At 38.0% G+C, this 22,057-nt stretch overlaps 1 protein-coding gene and 1 long non-coding RNA gene across 6 annotated transcripts in view; both read left to right on the forward strand.

Annotated features, from left to right (window-relative positions):
- The window catches only part of nrip1a (nuclear receptor interacting protein 1a), a 51,572-nt gene extending 43,044 nt beyond the window's left edge, over positions 1-8,528 (forward strand). For all 4 annotated transcript variants that reach the window (XM_087284350.1, XM_087284349.1, XM_087284347.1 and 1 more), the window contains one exon: positions 3,543-8,528. In XM_087284350.1, coding sequence (XP_087140476.1) covers positions 3,888-7,130 — 3,243 coding nt within the window. In that variant the 5' untranslated portion in view covers positions 3,543-3,887 and the 3' untranslated portion in view covers positions 7,131-8,528. The remainder of the gene's footprint in view (positions 1-3,542) is intronic.
- Positions 1-22,057, forward strand: part of LOC147833704 (uncharacterized) — a 175,741-nt gene that overhangs the window by 152,579 nt on the left and 1,105 nt on the right. For both annotated transcript variants that reach the window (XR_015509649.1, XR_015509650.1), the window contains exon 5: positions 19,346-19,420. This is a non-coding gene — a long non-coding RNA (uncharacterized LOC147833704). Of the gene's footprint in view, positions 1-19,345; positions 19,421-22,057 lie in introns of those variants that run through there.

Genomic DNA, 22,057 nt, shown 5'->3' on the forward strand with positions numbered 1-22,057 from the left:
TTACTTTTTACCTATTACCTGTAACATGTTTGCAACCACCTTTTCCAAGCATAACACATCATGAGTGGTGTATTACTGATGCATTTTAGCTTAAAGTGTAAAACATGAAAATATCAGGAGCCGACCTTATTCGAGGCATTTGAAACACACCATAAACCAAAAGTCATAGGGCCTTTAAATATTTGGAGGCTGTAAACCACTGGCCTAGGCCTGATCTGCGTGACACATACCACGTATTGCCAACTTGTGATGAGATTACATCCTGGAAAAAAGTGGAAGCTGTCTGTTTTGGATGAGGACATTGCTTGGTTATCTTTGAAGAGTTGTGCAGATGATGTAAGGGTCATGACGCACATGCTGACCCTTCATTTGAACCTTAAGGCAACGGTGCAGTGTCTGTTTATTTTATTATAAAAAATACAGATTAGTTCCCGTTCAGTGTGGACTTTCAGAAAGCTGATATACTGAACTTTAGACCTCATAGTGTGACTGCTGTTTTTGTCAAATGCACTTCATGTATTTAGTTTTGTAAGTATCATTGCACTTTGCAGTACTGGCAGTTGATGTGCTATACTTGGTCAGAGCTGTTTACATAATGACTGGCATAAACTATGATCCTGATAAACATGATCTCTTGAGTTGTGCAGGGCAAAGGGTGACTTCTAAAGAGCCATGGGCTTTCTCTAAAGTTTATATCTGCCCTCTTTTCACAAAGCGTTCCGATGCATATTATTTTTTCCTGTGTGGAGCCTGAAGAAGGTCACAGCACTTGTTTTCTAAAGGTTTGGTCGACGTTAACAAAGCCAGAAACGTCCACTCAAGTACTTTTAAGTGTTTGTTTTTTTCAGTATTGGCATGATCTGTTTTTGACCATGAAGAGATTCCCATGCTTTTACTCCCCAAGCAATTTCCAACCCCGGAAACTGGGCCATTTACCGCAGTCAATTAAGAGTACAAATATTTTGTTTGTTCTCATTTCCTGGTTGTGGGTAGTAATTACATTTTTCCTTGAAAAAGCTTTAGTGCACTCAGTTTCAGTTTAGTGTTCCATTTGTTTTTTCGACTGACAAAGATGCATGTTATTCTGTAGTAGAAGATGAACCAGCTTGGTCTTCTCTAAGCGCTCCTGTTAACATTATGCTGCCATCATAAATCTACAAGTGTAAGGTCAAGACTATTACTTGTGGCAGAACTCTGGAATTATGTTGGGAGTCTTGTGATGTTAGACGCACAGGGCCCCTGTATTTATTTCTGCTTGGATAAAACATGCTGGTATTGCCCCGTGCTTGCCCATGTGAAAGGGTAGCTCATCTTGGGGTCATGATAATGTAGGTCAGACTCATGCTTTTACTAGGAGTCAGAGATTGCACTTGGCAAAGCGCTAACTGAAGGGGGTGTGCCCCAGCTGGGAAATGTCAATGCGTGATGCCCATAATGCATGTTTGGAAGTAGGTCACAGTGACCTAGTTTAAATTGTGCATGGCCCTGATTGACTGAGTCACCCAACACTATCTTAGGAATGTGTTGTTGTAGTTTCACAGGCGTTTGTGCCTATGTGTGCAACCGAGGGATAACAACAACTTAGCAGTTGCAGTGGCACAACAATGTCCAGAATTCCATTTTTATTTCTAGAACACATCAGATAGGCAGCAAGTACTAATGCACATCGCAAGGGCAGCTTTGTCGCTTTTTATTAGAACCTAATGCTTTGTATGGACGCCAGCTGTTGCATCAACTCAAACGGCCCCGGCGGAGTGAGTGACCTTGACTTCAAACAGGGCATGCAGCAGGTTTTGCTCCTTTTGCCTCATCATGCATTTTAAATAGACTAAATGGATTACAGTTTCTGGACTGTGGATGTAATTTATGATCTGGTATTTTTTGGGGGGACAATTAATCTTCCAACCTTGCAGTTGAGAAATTAGGGATCCAGTCCAGATATCAGATCCTCTCCAATTACATAAGGCCACTCATTTTACAGGGAGTTTTATTTTTCAGGTAACTCATTCAGGAATGTCTTCATCCTGCACTGATGGTGAGAATATTGTGACGACATAACCCTGAATATATATAAGGCTTGGTCAAGAGCAGACTAAACCTAAATTTCACAGTCTGATTTGAACTCATTTACACTAACAGGTAATGTTATAGTGGTAGCTCTTTTATTTTGCAAAGTAACAAATTATATCCAGATCCAAGGTGTGTAGATTGCATAGTGGCATACGAATTTCCTAGTCCTGTCACTCTGACAACCTTGTGCCTGATATCTTGATCAGGTCATCTCGTACCATCCACCCCTTGTCAGCCCAAGCATAGAAGAACAACCAGAGGTGCCAATTATCAGCAGAACAAATCATCCACAGCCATTGACCTTCACTTTGGCCGTAGAGAACTGACGAGGTCAGCCTTGTGTGTATTCCATGATTAAGGACTTACAATTTCATCTAAAATTGTTTTCCTTTTCTGAAGAAGTGCGGATGCTATTGTGACTTTGGTACAGCTGTACCATGAGCCTCTCATGTGACTTTGACTGTACTTCAGCGAGTTGTGTGTTGAGTATAGTGTTTAGTTGGCTTGAGCATCTACACAATAAATGTGTCATTTTACAAAGCCAGTGGCACTCTATGATCAGAAGTGGTATATTTTAAGAGAATGTAGTGAGAGCAGCTGTGGTAACATGGAAATGAAGGACTCAACTCTATCATGTGTGTATTCATTCTTCAGGCACTGACAACAACAGCAGAGAGGTTGAGAGAGTGATATATTTCCCAGATGTCTGATCATAAGAAAGTGTATCTCTTTCTTTAAACCTATAAGTGAATAACCTATGTCTATCATAACAGCCTAAAAATGTAGATTGAGCAAATGTTTACTGTATATCTAAAGTCATCAGTGATGTTTTTGTACCCCAAAACTCCAGGTTTATCTAATTTAGACAAGTTGTTTGCCTTGTTTGCCATCAGTCTGTTCTGAACCTGCCAGTCATTGTAGATTATATGGAAGTACTTGCTAGCTGTCTGAGGTTGTCATACAATGAACTGAGTTTTCAACTGGCAGTTCCGTAAGTCTGTCTTGGCAAGAATACTGTCAAAATATTTAATCCTCTTTTGGACGGTGTGCTTTTGTTATTTTTACCTTATATTTGTCAAATCAATCAATCACGTAGTCCTAAAGCCTTGTGTATTCAGTTTTTAATGAGATTCTGCTGGCTAATTCCTGCTGCTTAAGAGTCTGGAGAAGAGAGAAAACTCAAAGAAACATCCGTTCCTATTGCTGTTATGGAACAGAATTAGTCTAAATAAATCTATTTCAGTATGTGATTGAGGTTAAATATTTGGTCATAACCTGACATATGAAGATGACATTCTTCTTTATACATAATTACAATTTTTCATCATAAAAATGTCTTCTGTTTAGACAAAAGTCAAGCCATGAAGGTGTAAATGTTTACAGTGTATTTTGCATCTAAAACTGATGAACATATGAGGTATTAAATGATGTTAACTAATATTTTTTAATCTATGTTTCACTCTTTTGTGCAGGGCTGTCACCAGCTGACACTGTGGACAGAATTACTGGATGTGGGAAGTGATTGCACCCAGAACATTAAAGTACAGATGAGTTGCCATGGAGTTCTGCAAGACTGACAACATTATGATCCTGTACTTATCTTAACAAAGGCAAACATGGATATAAAATACAAAAAGTCATGCTTAGCTCTTCCCTCCTGTTTGGGGGAATGGCTTGTGAAGCTGCATTAGGCCTTTCTTTTACGTAAAAAACAGAGTTTGGAAGCTAAAAACTTTAACGTCTCTTGGCAGAAAGTATAAGAACAATTTTTCCCTCTATTGTGGTAGATAACCATACAAGGGACTCTAGTATTGAACATGACTCATGGGGAAGAGCCTGGCCCTGAAACACACCAGGATTCTGCTGTATTAACATATCTGGAAGGCTTACTCATGCATCAGGTAGCAGGAGGACAGGGTGCGGCAGCAACACAGAGTGGAAGCCAAGAGCAGAGAAATAAGGATGGAACAGGGCATGCACAGCCTAATCATGGCATTAGACAGGAGCAGAACCGGACATATTCCCACTGTGGAGCCTCACAGCATTTCAGAAAGGCACGCCTTCTTAACTCCGAGGCCTGGACAGAAAGTGAGACTCAACGAAGATCAGTTCCCTCTGTTGCACTCAACGGGCAACATGAAGACCACCATAGTGGCCAAAATGGCTCTTCACAGGATAAAGGAGAGAGCACACTTCTAGCCAGTTTGCTACAGTCTTTTAGTTCTCGACTTCAAAATGTGAGCCTGCCACAGCAGATTATTCAAGGCTTGAGGCCACCAGACACCTCCTGCCAGATAAGCAAACCTGCACAAGAGGAAAAGGCAGATGTGCCTTGCCACAGACCTGCCTCGAGTCACCTCCAAGAGTTAGTGAGCAAGAGCAAACTTCAGAATCACAGCAACAGTGTGCCTTATCAACAGAGACGGTCTAGCCATGAAAGTTTTTCACAATCTCCTAAGGCACTGCAAAGTAGCACTCCTTCCCCATCTCCTGAGTCTCTATCTTGTACTGAGCGCCTAAAAGCAGTGGCAAGCTTGGTAAACATCAGATCAAGCCCTGCTCCATCTCCCAAACCAAGTGTTGCCTGCAGTCAACTGGCCCTTCTGCTTTCCAGTGAGGCCCACCTGCAACAGTATTCTCGAGAGCATGCCCTGAAAGCCAAACTTTCTGGACGATCAGCCAGTGAAAGACTATCTGCCATGGCCACACAACAGACACCAGATAAACAACCTACAACTTCTAGCCAAACTCATGGACTAAGCCTCTTACAAACCAAGAATGGAATATCTTCACAAATGTCAACAAGCTCCAGTAGAAAGAGTCCCAGCCAAATTTCAGGGCAAAGAAGGACAGAAAGTTCAATGAGGACAGGACATCGCTTCAGAGAGCGTCGACCTTTCGAAAAACAAGGCAGACCATCACAGAATTGTAGCAGTCTTCTTCTTCAGCTTCTTAACAGTCACAACACCTCACAGCGAATTAATGGACAGGGTCACTTGAAAGATGACTTCATTACCTTTGGCCCTCTGGCCTCTCCACTTTTTTCAGACAGTGAACACTCAAACCCTGACAGCAGTCTCACAAAAGACAGCAGTGATGCTGAGAGCAGTTACTCTAGTTGCTCTCCTATTGACCTTTCTCTGAAGGGCAGAACAAATGTACAAACACCAGTGTCTACTTCATCCTCACCTGTACTAGACAGACTCCCAGAGTCCTCATTTAACATGTGGAAGCCTGAGAGTTCCCCTCTCAAAGTATCAGCAGATCACAGAGAGATGGACTCCTGTTCAGAGATGAAGCCTCATCACAAGGTCACACTATTACAGTTGCTCTTGGATCACAAAAATAACGAGAGAGTAAACAAAAGTCTGGATAATCCAGATTTGCTGCGAGCTGTAATCCCTAAGGTCACTAGTGCATCTACAAGTAGCCAAAGTGTTTTCAGTACATCTAGGTGTAAGGACCCAAGTGACCTTAGTGGACACTGTGGATTGAGTTGTAAAAGTCCTAAACTTTTGCCAACATTATCCCAAAGTAGAGACTCAAACTGCAGTGCATCACCATATACACTTTATGGGTCTCCACATTCTCAGTGTGTCCCCTTGGACCTTTGTAAAGTGAAACAACCTACAAGTGATGTTAGAGTGAAAGAACCTGCCTTTAGTGCTAGCAAGCTGTTGCAGAATTTAGCTCAGTGTGGAAAACAAACCCCTGATATTTCACCTCCAACAAAGGCACATTTACCCCCTGTTAAACTCATGACTCAAGAACTGAAAGTTAACCATCCTCCAACTTTAATTGAGAAACTAACTGCACCAGTTCAAAAAAATACCCCACTGTGGGAAGAGGCTACAGCAAAACCTTCAAATGTGCCCGAAGCAACACAGCAAGTCTCGGAGATCGAGAATCTGCTTGAAAGACGCACAGTTCTGCAGCTGCTTTTGGGCAATGCTCCTCAGAAGGAAAAGGTAGGCAATAAAAGAAAAAGAGAACACAGTAAGACTAATTCTGGAGAAAAACCAATGCATCAAACAACAACCCAAGCAAATGGTCCTCCGTTGGATGTTACAATCAAAACTGAGCCAACTGAAGAGGGTCAAACTAATGACTACAACAAAATGTCACAGCAATGCCAGAATTCAGTTTTGGAGCAAAGAAGCTCCAGCGCCAGTTATCTTTTTCAAGAAAACATCAAACAAGAACCACTTTCCCCAGAGGCTTCCACCAGAGATGGCCTTCTCTGTCATCTCCTTAAAAAACGACCCAAGGCACTACAGCGAAACAAGTTAGAGGACCTAAATAAGAGTTGTGTCAAAGAAGATTCAGCTGAAACCCAGGGACCAACAATCCCAAAGAAGCGAAAGTTTTCGATAGAACAAGAACATCAAAACTCTTTAATTCAGCCGACCAGCAAATTGGAACATTCTTGCAGCATAAAAGAAGACAATGGTAGTTATTTTGCCACTGAAGGTCTAGAGACTAGAGAAGCCAGAGACCCATCTAGCCCCCCTGAGGCAGACAGTCCACCAGCTAGGTTTCCACCGTATGAGTCTAACGAAAACCGAAGTTTCAATGTTTTAAAGCAGCTGCTTCTTTCAGACAACTGCTTGAAGGAATTGTCTCAACCAAGGAGTACATTCAGTTCGCCTTCACATACTGTGTTGAATGGAAATACAATCAAGCAACCATGCAATGGAGGTGAGCATCAAAACCTTCACAGAAGTCTGAGCCCCAGCAGTGCTTCTTCTAAAAAAACAAGCGGTCACAGACCAGAATCACCCCAAGTTACACAGCAAGAACCCGCAAAGTCAAAAATCGATTACAGCACCATGAAGGATTTGAAGGTCCCTACAAGGATGCTTAATGGAGATGATCAAACACAAAAATATGGGCTCGACTCACCTCGGTTTACCAAGACAAACCCTATTTTGTACTACATGCTCCAAAGGAGCAATGCACAACTGGTTAAAGAGGGGGAGGGACTAGAGGTAGGCTTGGGACAAATGCAGACAAAGGTCAAAAATGAGTCATCAGGTGATACTGAGGCCTTTGAACTTTGAAACAAAATTCACAGAATTACAATGGAACACTTAGTTGTGACTCACCACGGCTAAACGGGTCATAGAAGAAATACTAGTTTTGAGACTGTGAACCAGCTTCTGTGCTTGAACTAGAAATGTGCAACTTTTTACTCTCTTCTACTTATCTGATTGCTACAGTACTTTCTATCGAGGCATCTCACATTTTTCACTTGAATTACATGTCATTCAGTTCACAAGAAGACCATGAAACCAAAGTTCATTTTGAATATTTACAATCACAACTTTGGCTGATTTCTTTCTTACTTTTTAAGTGGCAAAGGAAATAAAGTTTTCTACAATACAAAAGATGTGTGAAAGATTTGCCCTCATGTATTTGTAACAATATCAGTTCCCACTCCGTTTTCCACACAATGGTAGAGTTGGCCTGAGGCAGTAAGTTATGATGCACCAATGCACATGATAATCTGTATAAACAGATTGTGCCTCAGCAGTTGTTAGTGAATATTCCTCAATTCACCATACTGAAATGAAGAAATAACTGTTGTTACTTTTGTCAATGCCAGGAAGGCTCTAAATGTCATAGTATTTATACGTTCAAATGAATTAAATTTTGAAAAAGATAGACATCTCACATTGGTTCTGTATTGTTTAAAGAAACCAACAGCATTGCTAGGGCTGTATGTTCATTATCATGTTTGGATAATATTGAATATGAGTCCATCAGTATTAAAACATGGTATCTTGATATCTAAATGGTATGTGAAGTGTGTATAATTTCCGTTATCAATGTCCTCTTTAATTTCTCTCTTCCATCAAAAAAACAATGTTGTGATGTGCTTTATTCTTTCCTCTGCGTTTTTCGCATATACTATGTCAAGAAGGCAATGGGTTTTTACAATACTTCAGAAGATGATGAATGAAAATCACAAGAGTTCTACAAATGACTGCTTTTTTGCTCATATGTTTTGTATTTGTGTATTTTATGAACCGGTCTTGGTATTAGCATGTCATAAGATGTTTGTTCTATTATGCAAGAGATTGCTGCATCAACTTGAGACAAATCAGCCCAATCTCAGCTGTCTGTCATGGTAATGGACACATTGATCTAATAAAGGGAGTGTTTGTGGTATTAAGGCCATTCCCACCAAAATACATTAGCTCATGTGAGGTTTTACAGTCTTATGTTTGACATATGTTGTTTTTCATCAATCTTAAAGACTCGTTATAAACTCTATTTATGTACATAGCATTATCTTTATGAAAGACAGCTATTTTGTATGAATGAAAAGCATTTTAGTTTTGAAATTTCTTAAAGAGACTTCAAAGTAAATGCCATGTGAATATGTACTTTAGAGGATGATTTTTGTCCTTTTGCATGTGTCTCCTGATTAAACTACGATAATCTGTTCTGCAAAATCTTGTGTTATGTCAGATATTTAAGAGTACACTGCTGCCTGTTGCATGCAGATGCATGAGAAGGTTCCTATGTGTTATTGGACATGGGGAAATTCAAAGTCTTAAGCATATATATATATAAATATACACACAAATATATATATATATATATATATTTTGTCATGGAGCCCAATACATAAAATGTGATCTGTATGTTTGTCATGAAGAAATGCTGGGCAGAAATGTTTGAACTTTTGAAACAAATGTGCATATGAAGATATTTATTTTGTTTTTACTCGATTTTATTTTTTACAAGTAAAAAGACAAACAAACAGGTTAACAATCATGTTCTGTACTGTACAGTACAATGATGGACGTTTCAAAGACTTCTCTTGGTTTTGCAATATTGTTTTGATGCAGGCTAACTGCAGTATTATTGTGTATCATTATTTCTAAAAATACATTTATTTGGGTGTTTACTTGCACAGATTTTCAATAAAGTTCTGAAATGCACAATCAGAATAAACTTGTGGACCTTTGATTTTTTTTTTTCTATGACCTGTGCTTGACCCTTGGCTTCTCAAAAAACATTAGTTAGGAGGAATCCATTAACAGTATGTTTGTCGTACAAGAAAACCTTGTCTTTGGCTGACTAAACCTTGCCGTTGACCTAGTTTTTATCTGCTGGGCCCTGAGTCATGACCTTAATTCCTGCCGGTTGCAGTGACATAGATGAGAGAGGAAGTGATAGGACAGAAATGACCTCGTGCATCACTGAGGCCAACATCAAGACAGATCAGTGGCCTGTAAAAAGGTATTCTGGAAGAAAGGGACACTCTGCGACGAAGAACAACCTGCCTCGGGCCTGCAGGGGGAGAGAAATGCTATTCCCTCACCTTCTGCTCGCTCGCGTCGAAATACTGAAGTTTTAAAAGCTCAACAATGCCATGTTTCTGTGACAGACAGCAGAGCACGAGGGGTTTTAATACTCAAAGCCGGGAGAAGCACGCAAGCCTGTTTTTGAATATGAGCTTCTTTAATGTTTTTTTTCCCTCCAAAACTAGGTCATATAATGTAGGCCTACACCTCCTTTTATGTGTCTGTGTCGACATGAGGGGGTGGAAGTGAGAGATGATGGGATTAACTTAAAACTAGCACAGGTTTGAGTTGTACAAGAGTGTGAATCGGTGGCCCTGTTCACGCCTGATACTAGGATGATTTAGTTTTATTGTCAATCAGATAAACAGGATCTGAAATGATTTGAGCTAGTTCACAAATGCATTCGACCACATGAGTGTCTTAAACTATGAAAGCAGCCTAAAAGTGGAAAAACCACAATATCTTTGACACCCCATTTATTAATTTTCCTTTGGCTTAGTCCCTTTAATCATCAGGGGTCATCACAGTGAAATGAACTTATCCAGCATATGTTTTACACAGAGGATGCCCTTCCAGCTGCAACCCAGGACTGGCACACATCCATGCGCACTCATTCACACACAAACACTATGGCCAAATTAGTTTATTTAATTCACCTGTATCACATGTCTTTGGACTTGTGGGGGAAACCGGAGCACCCAGAGGAAACCCATGCCAACAAGGGGAGAACATGCAAACTCCACACAGAAATGCCAACTGACCCAGCTGAGACTTGAACCAGTGATCTTCTTGCTGTGAGGCGACAGTGCTAACCACTGAGCCACCGTGTTGCCCCAGCCCATTTAAAGCAGTATCAGATCGCCAGATGGGTATTAGACATTTATAAAACAATGATGTAGCCGAAACAGAATCATATTTTTCAAAATAAAAGTTGCACATTTACATGACGACGTTCTCAAAATAATTTGTTTACACTTCTATGAAAATGTGCAAAATACATATGCTAGGCCAGTATTTGGCAATGTCAGCTTATTTGTAAACAGTCCCTTTAGGCGATGGCTATGTGCTGTTGGTGCATCGCTGGTATGTAGATGTGTCTCCTGTGTTTGTTGTCATGTGAAGTAAATCCACACTTTGCTGATGAAGCATTAGCAAACACTTGAACAAATGCTCTGCTATTGTTTGTTTGTTAATGCTTAAATCTACATTATCTATCTAAAAGTATTGTCACCTATACAAGTTTTAGGAGCAACGAATAACTTGTTTTCTAGTTGATCATTTGCTATCAGAAGGGGCTTATTTGAAAGGCAAAGGCCTCTAGATTGCGTTTATTTTACCAAAATAAAATATGATCATGCCTTGATTTTTAATTATTTAATTAGGGCAGTAAGGTCTGACTTTGCTTAGACAAAAGTCTTGTCACCTAACAGAAATAATGTACAGTATAGAATATAAAAACATGGTGCAGTGGGAAAATATTTAATATTGTGTATGACTCCCATGAGCTTGGACAACTGCATCCATACATCTCTGCAATGACTCAAATAACTTATTAATAAAGTCATCTGGAATGGCAAAGAAAGCGTTCTTGCAGGACTTCGAGAGATCATCAAGGTACTTTGGATTCATCTTCAACGCATACCTGTTAACCCTCCCGTTTTTCCCGGGATTCTCCTGTATTTTACAGTCCTAGCCCTCTATCACCCCGTAATGTTTTTTTCCCGTATTTCTCCCATATTTTCAGTCTTTCTCTGAAGAGTGGCTATAAACATTAAAGAGCTGATCCTCCCTATGCGCAACCCATACCACCAAACCACCAGGGGCCGCCTCTTGCTTTTAAATGCGAGCCTGTTCTGTGCTTTTGTTTTATTTAGGCATAAAAACACTTTAAAATGAATATAAAAATGGCGGGATTCACTTTCCTTTTCATTACAGGTGCTGTTGGCCCTCTATGCAATCCTTAAAAATGTAGCAGTGCATGACTGTCAGATGCCGATATAATAAGGATATCCCTTTTTATGGAGGGTATGCCGTATTTTTATATCCTAATGTTGACAGGTATGCTTCAATGCCTCCTCCTTCATCTAACTCCAGACATCCTCAATAATGTTCATGTCTGGTAACTGGGCTAGCCAATCCTGGAACACCTTGACCTTCTTTGCTTTCAGAAACTTTGATGTGGAGGCTGAAGTAAGAGGAGCGCTATCCTGCTGAAGAATTTGCCCTCTCCTGTGGTTTGTATTGTAATGGGCAGCACAAATGTCTTGATACCTCATGCTGTTGATGTTGCCGTCGACTCTGCCGATCTCTCGCACACCCCTAAATTGAATGTAACCCAAACCATGATTTTTCCTTTACCAAATTTGAGAATGAGAATCTATGAGAATCTTGGGTCCATGTGGGTTCCAATCATAGACTGTAAAATATATGGACGTAGTATCCTTGACGTCACCCATAGGTTTCTGAAGAGCGCAAAAGAAGCCACAAGTAGGCGCGGCCAACCGTCGCCATTTTGGTCACGCGTCATCACACCCACGGCGGGATACCAAACAAGGGCAAAGAGGCGGAGAGTGAGCGGAGCTACAGACACCTGCTAGCATTTAGCTTGGACCTGGTTCAGACACACTTTACTTTGGGAGAAACGCTTAATACTTTATCACTTGTGACTCGTTTGTATTCTGACCACTTGTGCTTGGTTGTACACTATATCAATAAAGTGTTTAGACTTTTAAAAACACTGCTGTAATACATTGAGCCACTAAACATTGTTCTTATGACGTTTTTCAACAGGAGGAAAACGCGAATTACTGCCAAACACTTCAGATATAGTCTGTGTTAGTTACTGTAAGACTATTGATAAAATCCAGCATAACACTGTATGACAACGCTTCAGATGACTGATCTAGAGCCTACAGCTAATCAATCTGACAGATTCTGGAGTGCATTACAGCTCTAAATATAAATATAAACGATAAATGATCTTAAATAAAACAAATACATGTACAGAGATGGTATATAAGTATATAACTTTACTCACATGGGAAACAGAGGCCACGTGAATGGTTTGTGAGCACAGTTAAGTGCACTCAGCATGCCATGCCATCTAATAATTGTAGGAAACAAGTCCAAAAGGCAGTTGACTGTGTAAAGCCACATAAAACAACACAGAAATACGATAAATATGCCGAGTTCAGTGGCTAATCTGCAGAGGTGACGTGACGGCGACCAGCGAGACCTAACTGTCACTTAAGTGGCCACTCCCTTAATTATGCAAACTTAATATAACTTAATATAAAGGAAACGGATGAGTTATAAAAAAATTCACCCCCCTCACAGTTGTCATGAAGGGTAATATTACCTGTATTAACCAAAATCTTTTTTTGTACCAGGCTGTAAACACCCTTTTTTCTGCTGTAAAGTTGGCCATTCTAACAGTGGGCTCAATTGAAATTTGCTCTGTTTTGGAGCCAGGAGCGGCCAGGACTAGCGGAATTTCGGATGAATTGCAGTTTTAGTTACTTCCGTATTGGCTTCCTGAGGGAGAGCGGGAGGTTGCCGCTTGGTTCCAATAGGTCTTCTGCAGTATTTGTGATGATTGGTATGCAGTTCAACAGATGATTTTATTATTAAGAAAAATCTATCTTCTTTTCCAAACGATCAACTAGAACTCAAGTTATTATTTGTTGCTCTTACAACTGGGATCAACAACAGGACTTTTGTACGGGTATTGTGCACATGCATAATGTCACCTTTTTTCCAAGACTCGTTTTTGGGTGTTAACATCGACACAGTAATAGTAGCGTTTTAAAAACGTATACTTTGTTGTCGTGTAAACGCACGTAAAAAATGCATTAAAAATGGAAGGTTTTTGCTCAAAATGTTGTTGTGTAAATGGCTGCTTAAACTTTGTTGTCTGAAATTGTAAGTTGGATTTTGAAAAACTAAAAAATCCACACTCCAGAGATAGTCAAAAATGCATTTGAGCAGATTGTTTGGTAGTTTAGATGTTCATGTGGTCATATGCAATGCCATATATTTTGTCTCTTTTTACATTTAAACAGCCACAAAAGATACCAGCCTACTGACCTAATTCTTGAACATTACATTTACATTTACATTTTACATTTAGTCATTTAGCAGACGCTTTTATCCAAAGCGACTTACAAATGAGGACAAGGAAGCAATTTACACAACCAAGAGCAACAATGAATAAGTGCTATAGGCAAGTTTCAGGTCTGTAAAGTCTAAGAAGGGAAGTATTAGTAGTATTAGTATATTTTTTTTTTTACGAGATGTGTTGTAGAAGCACACTTGCAAAATGGTAATTACATATTGCCTTACAGAAGTAGCTTTGTGTCTGTAAGAGCAAAACATCAAAACTGCCCCTCTTTATATTTGTTCTCATTCACATCGAAAATGGTCAAGCTTACATTGCATTATTACATTGAAAGATCACAAAAAAAGCTCATACATACCCCTGACCATAGACCGTCCACTCAAACAAATAAGGATAGTGAGCCTATTTAAAGTATGAGGTATACAGAAATGTGTCTCTCTCATCTATTTATGATCCAATCAACCAAATTGCATCTATATGGATAGAATTTCTTTCTTCCGTTGAACACAAAAGAAGATATTCTGAAGATTGTTGGGAGACATCCAAGCAGGCAGTAGAAACAAAGAAAAAAATACAATGAAAGTCAATAGCTATGATGCCATCTACCTATTTTTATGCATGTTTTGAAATATTTTTATCTGATTAAAAAAAGCTTAAATTAGGATAGAAACACATCCACTGAAATTCTAGCAGACTATAGTTCTTGATTTTGTTCTAACAGATCATGTCTAACAAAAAGGCGTGTGATGGGACATTAATGTACAAACCAGCTGGCATTTAAATGTGTCTTTTTAATGTCTGTTTAATATGGGACTTATTTGAAAAACTTTTTATGCTTAATTATTCAATTGATAATTTGATCCATCATTTTATTTTTAAGTGGTGCTCCTGGTCCTCCATAATATGTAAAATATATTTCGAAATACAGCAAAATTGACATATTCATGTCAACCATTGCAATGACATATGCACTTGCCGATAAAGGTTTTGTTTGTTTTAGCCTGCATATTACATGATTACCTTCTCAGAGAGCAGACCATCATTGAATTATCATTGAATCAACAGTGGAAAGTTTTCATCCGGTTTGCATCCTCAAATAATTCCTTTTCAGTGATAGAAACAGTTTCCAGAACTAAGAAGAAGTGATGAACTTAATTAATGAGTGTTAACATTTTTTATGAAAAGCTACTGCTTTTAGGGTGTCATGGTAGAGCAGTGGGTATCAGCTATTGCCTCACAGCAAGAAGGTTGCTGGTTCAAGCCCTGGCTGGGTCAGCTGGCAATTCTGTGTGGAGTTTGCACATTCTCCTCATGTTTATGTGGGTTTCCTCCAGGTGCTCCGATTTCCCCCACAATCCAAAGACATGCGCTATAGGTGAATTGAATAAGCTAAATTGACCGTAGTGTATGTATGTGTGTGAATGCAAGTGTGTATGAGTGTTTCCCAGTGTTGGGCTGCGGCTGGAAGGGCATCTGCTGTGTAAACCATATGCTGTATAAGTTGGCGGTTCATTCCGCTGTGGTGAACCCTGATTAATAAAGGGACTAAGCCAAAAATAAAATGAATGAACAACTGCTTTTAACAAGCAGAATCACTGAAGGAACTCAAAGCCACAGCTGATTTCAGTCTTAGCTTTAGATGAAATAAAACATTCAATCTATCTCAGCGAAACATCCTTAAACATTAAACAACATAACTTTCTAAGCTACTTCAGACTATCTTCTTTTGTGTTCAGCAGAAGAAAGAAACTTAAACAAAGTGGACAGTGGGTAATTGACGACAGAATTTTTATTTTGGTGTGAACTGTCCCTTTAACACCATCTGTAAACAGGGCCAAAAAAGCTTTTGGAGTATCAGGGTATGCAAACAGAATCATCTACAGTGCTTTGAATGTTAAGAAGTGCAATAAATGGCATCGTTTTGCTTGTAAAGGAAGGGATGATAAACCTCGGAACAACTGGAAAGTGCTGTCGGGAGGCTCGGTAAAGCAGCGGCGCCACTGATTAACTGGAGGACACTCTTCACATTCCTGCTGAGTTTCTTTTACAGATCCTCTCCCTCGTAATTGGACAAGAGCTTGCGTGCATTTTTGATGGATCAAAGAAAGTTGCACAGTTGGCATGAATCCGCTGATGTGGAACAATACATAAAAAGTGCGCTCTGCTTGAATGACGAGGGCTAATGTCTCTTGTGCTTAAGCAGGACGATTCTAAATCATACCTGTAATTTATGGCCCTCTGAAATCCTCACGTGGAAGTATATGACTTCTTGGCTTCTTTACAGCCCACACATGCCCTCCTGTTCCCAAAGTGTCCACTTTAGCAGGCCCTGTAACCTAAAGCACAGGATTTCACAGTATGTGTCTACAGGCGCCTCCATCTTAACTATTTCTTCAAATTTAGCAATGAAAAATATCTAATTTCCTCATCGAGTCTTTTATTATGTGACTTATTTTGTATTTCATGATGGTGTGTGTGTGTGTGTGTGTGTGTGTGTGTGTGTGTGTGTGTGTGTGTGTGTGTGTGTGTGTGTGTGTGTGTGTGTGTGTGTGTGTGTGTGTGTGAGTGTGTGTGTGTGTGTGTGTGTGAATGAGATCATGCATATTCCATGTTTGATCAAGCAGAGAAGTCATAAAAGAGATTTCATGTGACCCAGTTATGCCTATGAAATACATATATATGACATAAATATATATATTTCCTATTAGATATGCCAGATTATAGAATGAGAGCGATAGTGAGTGCTGTCAAAATGTAGATGTAAGAAACTTTAATCTTAAGAATCTTTTTTTAGATGTATTGCAGATTCTCTAATAAATTGAAAGCATTTAGCTGAACTTTCTTCCTTTTTTTTTTTTTTGTTCATACACATTTTTACAACTAAAATTCCATGATTTTTTCCCCCAGACTTTCAAGTAAATTTTCAGGACCTAATGTTTCATGCAGTCTACATATGTATGGTAAAAGCAAAAAACTACACGTTGAAAATTGATTACAGCAATATGGTAAAATATGCAGCAATCTATATATTCATTCATTGATTTTCTTGTGGGCTTAGTCCCTTTATTAATCTGGAGTCGCCACAGCTGAATAAACCACCAACTTATCCAGCACATTTTTACGCAGCGAATCCCCTTTCAGCCGCAATCCATCTCTGGGAAACATCCACACACACTCATTTACACAGAAATCGGAGCACACGGAGGAAACCCACGCGAACGAAGGGAGAACATGCAAACTCCACACAGAAACGCAGACTAAGCCGAGGCTCAAACCAGCGACCTAGCGACCACTGCGTCGCCGCAATCTATTTAGTTTCAATTTATATCTATGTAAAACTGATTTAGATCAGGGGTTCCCAAACTTTTCAGCCCACAACCCCCAAAATAACATTGTCAGTGACTCGCGACCCCCATTTTTCAAGGTGGTTATACTGTATACAAACGTTGCACACACAACTGTAGACATATATAAACATGAGCATATTAACAACACAAAAATCCATAAGTCTATTAACCATATCAAGTTTTTATTGTCATTTATTAATTGAATTACATTTAAATATAAAAATTTAAGGCTGATGGCTGATTTTTATTTGCATGTTGTATGTTGTTGTTGTTGTTTCTTTAACGTAACTATTAGCTATCTTCTGTGGGTTATAAATAAAATATGGTAATTCAAATAGTTTAATAAAACCCCTACTTTGAGAACCACTGATTTAGATAATGCTTACACTGCACTAATAATGTGAGAGTATGTGATTGGCCAAGGAAAGAAGAGAAGTAAATAACCTATATTCAAGTATACAGATCTGTTGTCCATGACTTTTCCAAAACTTTGTGTGTTTTTCTGTTTTTCCAAAACTTTTCCAGGCCTGGAAAATGCCATGTCAAAATTCCATGACTTTTCCAGGTTTTCCATGACCGTATGAACACTGTGTCTAATACAAAATACTGTAATATATGTGAAAAACAGTGTTGGGCATATTCCTTTAAAAGAGTAATTAATTATAGTTACAAGTTACGTCTCAAAAATAGTAACTGAGTTACATAATTATAAAAGTAACTAATTACCAAGGAAAGTAACTTTTGCGTTATTTAAAAAAATGAATCTATTTGTCAAATGACAATAAAATAAATATAAAACATAGTACACTAATCTACACTATTTTTGTTGGGCAATGAGAGAGACAACGGCAGCATGTCCTCAACTATATACAGTATATCTATATTATTTTGTTTATTTTGTCTGAGTAATAACAGTTTGAGGAGAAAAGTTACTTTTTATTTGCTTTGATGTCGTGGCTTTGTCTCCTCCTTTGGTAGCAGAGCTCACATTATCTCCTGCGTAGCCACTAATTTTGCTGCGGCACGTAATGACGTGAGATGCTTTATTAGATCAGAATTGCTGGTCAGTGACGCAGTGAGTCTCTTTTTTTCCTGAACATAAACACCATAAACATTCTTGCCTTTCACCTCAACAATGGAAAGGTAGTGCTTATATTTCCAGTTTGCAAACTCTACCTTTGAACTGATTTGCCATCGTTCTGACTCCTAGTTGTTGGTTGCTAGATCAATTGAGATGTAGCTCTGCATGTCTATATTATTATACATATCTTTAATGTTATTCTAACAAAAAAACAACATAAAATTAAAATGATTTTGAAAATGTAAACATTAGCAGAAATACCTATCCAAGCTTTGTTAAATAAATAATCTCATTTTCATTTAGTGTCACCTAGAATAATAAAGTAATGTAAGTAATAATCTATTTGAAGATACGGTACATCATAGTTCATAATCATTTTCTTTATTTTTACACACATTAAAACTTTTATTTATTTAATAACATATTAATATTATTAAATTTACTTTATAATTTTTTTTAACTTGTCAAAGAAATACTTCTCATTTACTGTAACTTAAAATTATTATTTAGTTTAAAAGCTAGACTTGACCTAAAAAGAAATTTAATACAAACAAAAAATACTTAATATTATTATATACATATAGTTTGCTCTAACCGTCTTTCGAATGAGATGTTAAACTGAAGTCCTGACTTTCTGTGGTCGTAAAAATTCTAGAATGTTCTTCAAAAAAGAGTAAGGGTTTAACCCCGGCATCCTGGCCAAATTTGCCCACTGGCCTCTGGGCGACACGGTGGCGCAGTGGGTAGCAATGTCGCTTACAGCAAGAAGGTCGCTGGTCCCTAGCCTCAGCTGGGTCAGTTGGCATTTCAGAGTGGAGTTTGCATGTTCTCCCAATGTTGGCGTGGGTGTTTCCCAGGACTGGGTTGTGGCTGGAAGGGTATCCGAAGTGTAAAACCCTGTCATTGGCGACCCCTGATTAATAAAGGGCCTAAGCTAAAAAGAAAATGAAATGAGTTTCGTTAAAATAATCATTATAAGTTATTTATCATTTTCATATATTAAGAACTCTACAAATATTTTATACAAATGTAAAGCCCTCTTCCTATTTTATGGGAAGGGCCCTGAATTCTTATTAATTAGATCACTCTAAATTGTATTTTAACCCCGAAAAGAAACAAATGTATACAATCAAAAGAAATAAAGGAAGCTTTTTGTTTTCCTTTTTTTTAAATCTCAAATAAACCTCAAAATCAAGTTCATTTAGTAAATAGAAATAATTTTATAAATACATTTTTTTTAATAAAATAATGCTATCTACCTATTTATTGTAAAATAGATATAAGTATGTATTTGATGTATGTTTTTATTTTATATGTTGCATTTTTATCTTTCTTCAAACAAGTTTTTTTTACAGTAACTGAACTTGATAGAACATATATGTTTGGTCTGATCTAAAGTTTTGTTTATGTTCAGGTCATGGCCACCACATTTTTACGACCCATCTGACCCTCCACGGTGATTCAACACAGCAGGATCTGATGTTCTCCGGTATACATTGTTCTTGTAGTTAAAGGGGAAATAACTAACCTTGAATGTGTCGCAACGGCTTGCATTAACTAGACGGTCCGAGTGGTTCAAAAGGTTAAAAGAGACCTCGCGGCCCATCCGTGTATGTGCGTAAGACACACAAAAAAGTAGAACAGTAGGGTTTTGTTTGCGAAGGAAAAGGCCGACTGTGTGACACTGAACACATTCCCCTCCTCTGACTTCCACTTTATTTGATCTTCCAAAGATTACCCTTTCCTTCAACTTCTCATAACCTTTAGTCTGGCACTGAACCCTTCCCAGCATAGATGTTTGTCAGGCTTGAACTGACAATAACCTCTTGCTTGCCTTGACTACAGAAAAAGGAACAGAAATTAAACAAATAAGTCTGGGACTATGAGCGAGGTCAAGTTTTGGAGCTTGACAACTCTTGGTTTGTCAGAGAACACAGAGGGGGGTGGAAATGAACACTGGCTTTGATGTCTCGGTCTGCGGTACAGTGGTCATGGACTTACAATACAGTACAAAGGGTCACAGATTAAACACAAAAAAAGAGGAGAGAGAGCTTTGATAAACAGTCAGGTTAAAAAGAGGTTGTGCGTGTGAAACAGTCCCTTTAAAAGGCCTGGAATAATTGGAATTTATGAATAATGTTTTGTGTTTCGTAGTATTATTTCATAGTAATGTTATTTAGTAGTGCTCAGCATAATTAAGTACACCCCATTTGAAAATGAATGTTTTGATCCATTTCTCAGTGAATATGGGCAATGTATTTAGGTGCAACAGATTTATTAAACAGCTATATTTATTAAAATAATATTTAGTCAACCAAACATATTTAGAAATAGAAAGATAATAGAATTAAATTCAAGCAAAACATTGCAAAAAAGGGCAACACAGTGGCGCAGTAGGTAGTGCTGTCGCCTCACAGCAAGAAGGTTGCTGGTTTGAGCCTTGGCTGGGTCTGTTGGCGTTTCTGTGTGGAGTTTGCATGTTCTCCCTATGTTCGCCTATTCCTCCGGGTGCTCCAGTTTCCCCCACAGTCCAAAGACATGTGGTACAGGTGAATTGGGTACGTTAGATTGTCTAGTGTATGAGTGTGTATGGGTTTCCCAGTCATGGGTTGCAGCTGGAAGGGCATCCGCTGCGTAAAACATATTCTGGATAAGTTGGCGTTTCATTCCACTGTGGCGACCCCAGATTAATAAAGGGACTAAGCCGAAAAGAAAATGGATGAATGGTTTTTGGATCATTATAGTCAGTTATTTTGTTAAATAAGCTCCAGATTTGGCTTCAGTACTGACTAATTTAATGTGCACAAAACCTAATACTGTATAGCTTTCTATTAAAAATATTAATTTAAAAGATAGATTTGTGAGGGGTGTTCTTATATATGCTGAGCACTGTGTGTGTGTGTGTGTGTGTGTGTGTGTGTGTGTGTGTGTGTGTGTGTGTGTGTGTGTGTGTGTGTGTGTGTGTGTGTGTGTGTGTGTGTGTGTGTGTGTGTGTATGTCTTGTTTTTAGACATTCCAACACAACGACTTACAAATTTGGTCCAACAAACCTTCACACCACAATCGACAACAAAACATTCAATATACAGACAATCTATACAGAATTATAGTGATCATAGATTAATACAATGAAAAAAGAATAATAAAAATAATAAAATAAATACAACAATAATAATAAATAAATAAAAATAATAAATAAAATAATAATCTTCTCTTTTTATCTAAATGAGTCTGATCCTTTTCAACTTTAGAATTTATGTTTTTTTAAACAATCCATGAAAGTTTGCCAGATTTGATAGAATTTGCCTTCTTTCTTTTTCAGGAAAAATCTGATTTTCTCTAATTCCAAATATTTCATTAAATCCCTTGATTTTAATGTTTAGATTAGATTAAATGTAGGAACAACTTAATGTTTTTAGTTAAATAATATTAACCTTCTTGCTAACAGACAGACAAATGGAACTGTTTTTTGTTCTGTACTTCTGTACTTTAGAAATCAGTGATGCCTAGAACTGTGATCTGGATCTATCGGCTTTTGACCTATTTTTGAAAATGTCAGAAAAATATTTTCCCTGTAAGATGCTTATTTTGGGCAGCTCCAAAACATATTGCCAGTAATGCCGGTTCGAGCCCACACCGATTACATGCAGGGTACACTTCTACTGTATATCTGAGTAAATATCGCAATGTATATTAATCATTTAAACCTGGTTTTGTTTAAAATTTTCAGTTTTCTTTTTTTTCATTTTCATTCATCATGAATCATTGGGTTGTGTTTTGTAATTTTTATGAGCTTTTTAGTCTTAAAAATATGTTTATATATTTGTATTTAATTCGATTTTTAAAATTTGATTTGCATTTTATTTGTAATTTTTTTTTGTTTTATTACAAACTAAATGATATATATAATTTTTAATGTCTATTTTTATATTATTATTGTGAGTAAAGTTTTTGTAATTTGATTGTGATTTTCGAGATAGATAACAACCCTTAAAATGGTTGAGATATATAACATAAAAATAAGTACAAAATAAGAAAAAAGTTTAAAATATTTGTTATTAGGCCTACTTTTGTATGAAAAAATGGGAAATATAGGTATTTTTATTATTATGATTATTAGAAACAC

The sequence above is a fragment of the Danio rerio genome, chromosome 15 (assembly GCF_052040795.2).
Source record: "Danio rerio strain M-AB ecotype USA chromosome 15, GRCz13ab, whole genome shotgun sequence".
NCBI lineage: Eukaryota > Metazoa > Chordata > Actinopteri > Cypriniformes > Danionidae > Danio > Danio rerio.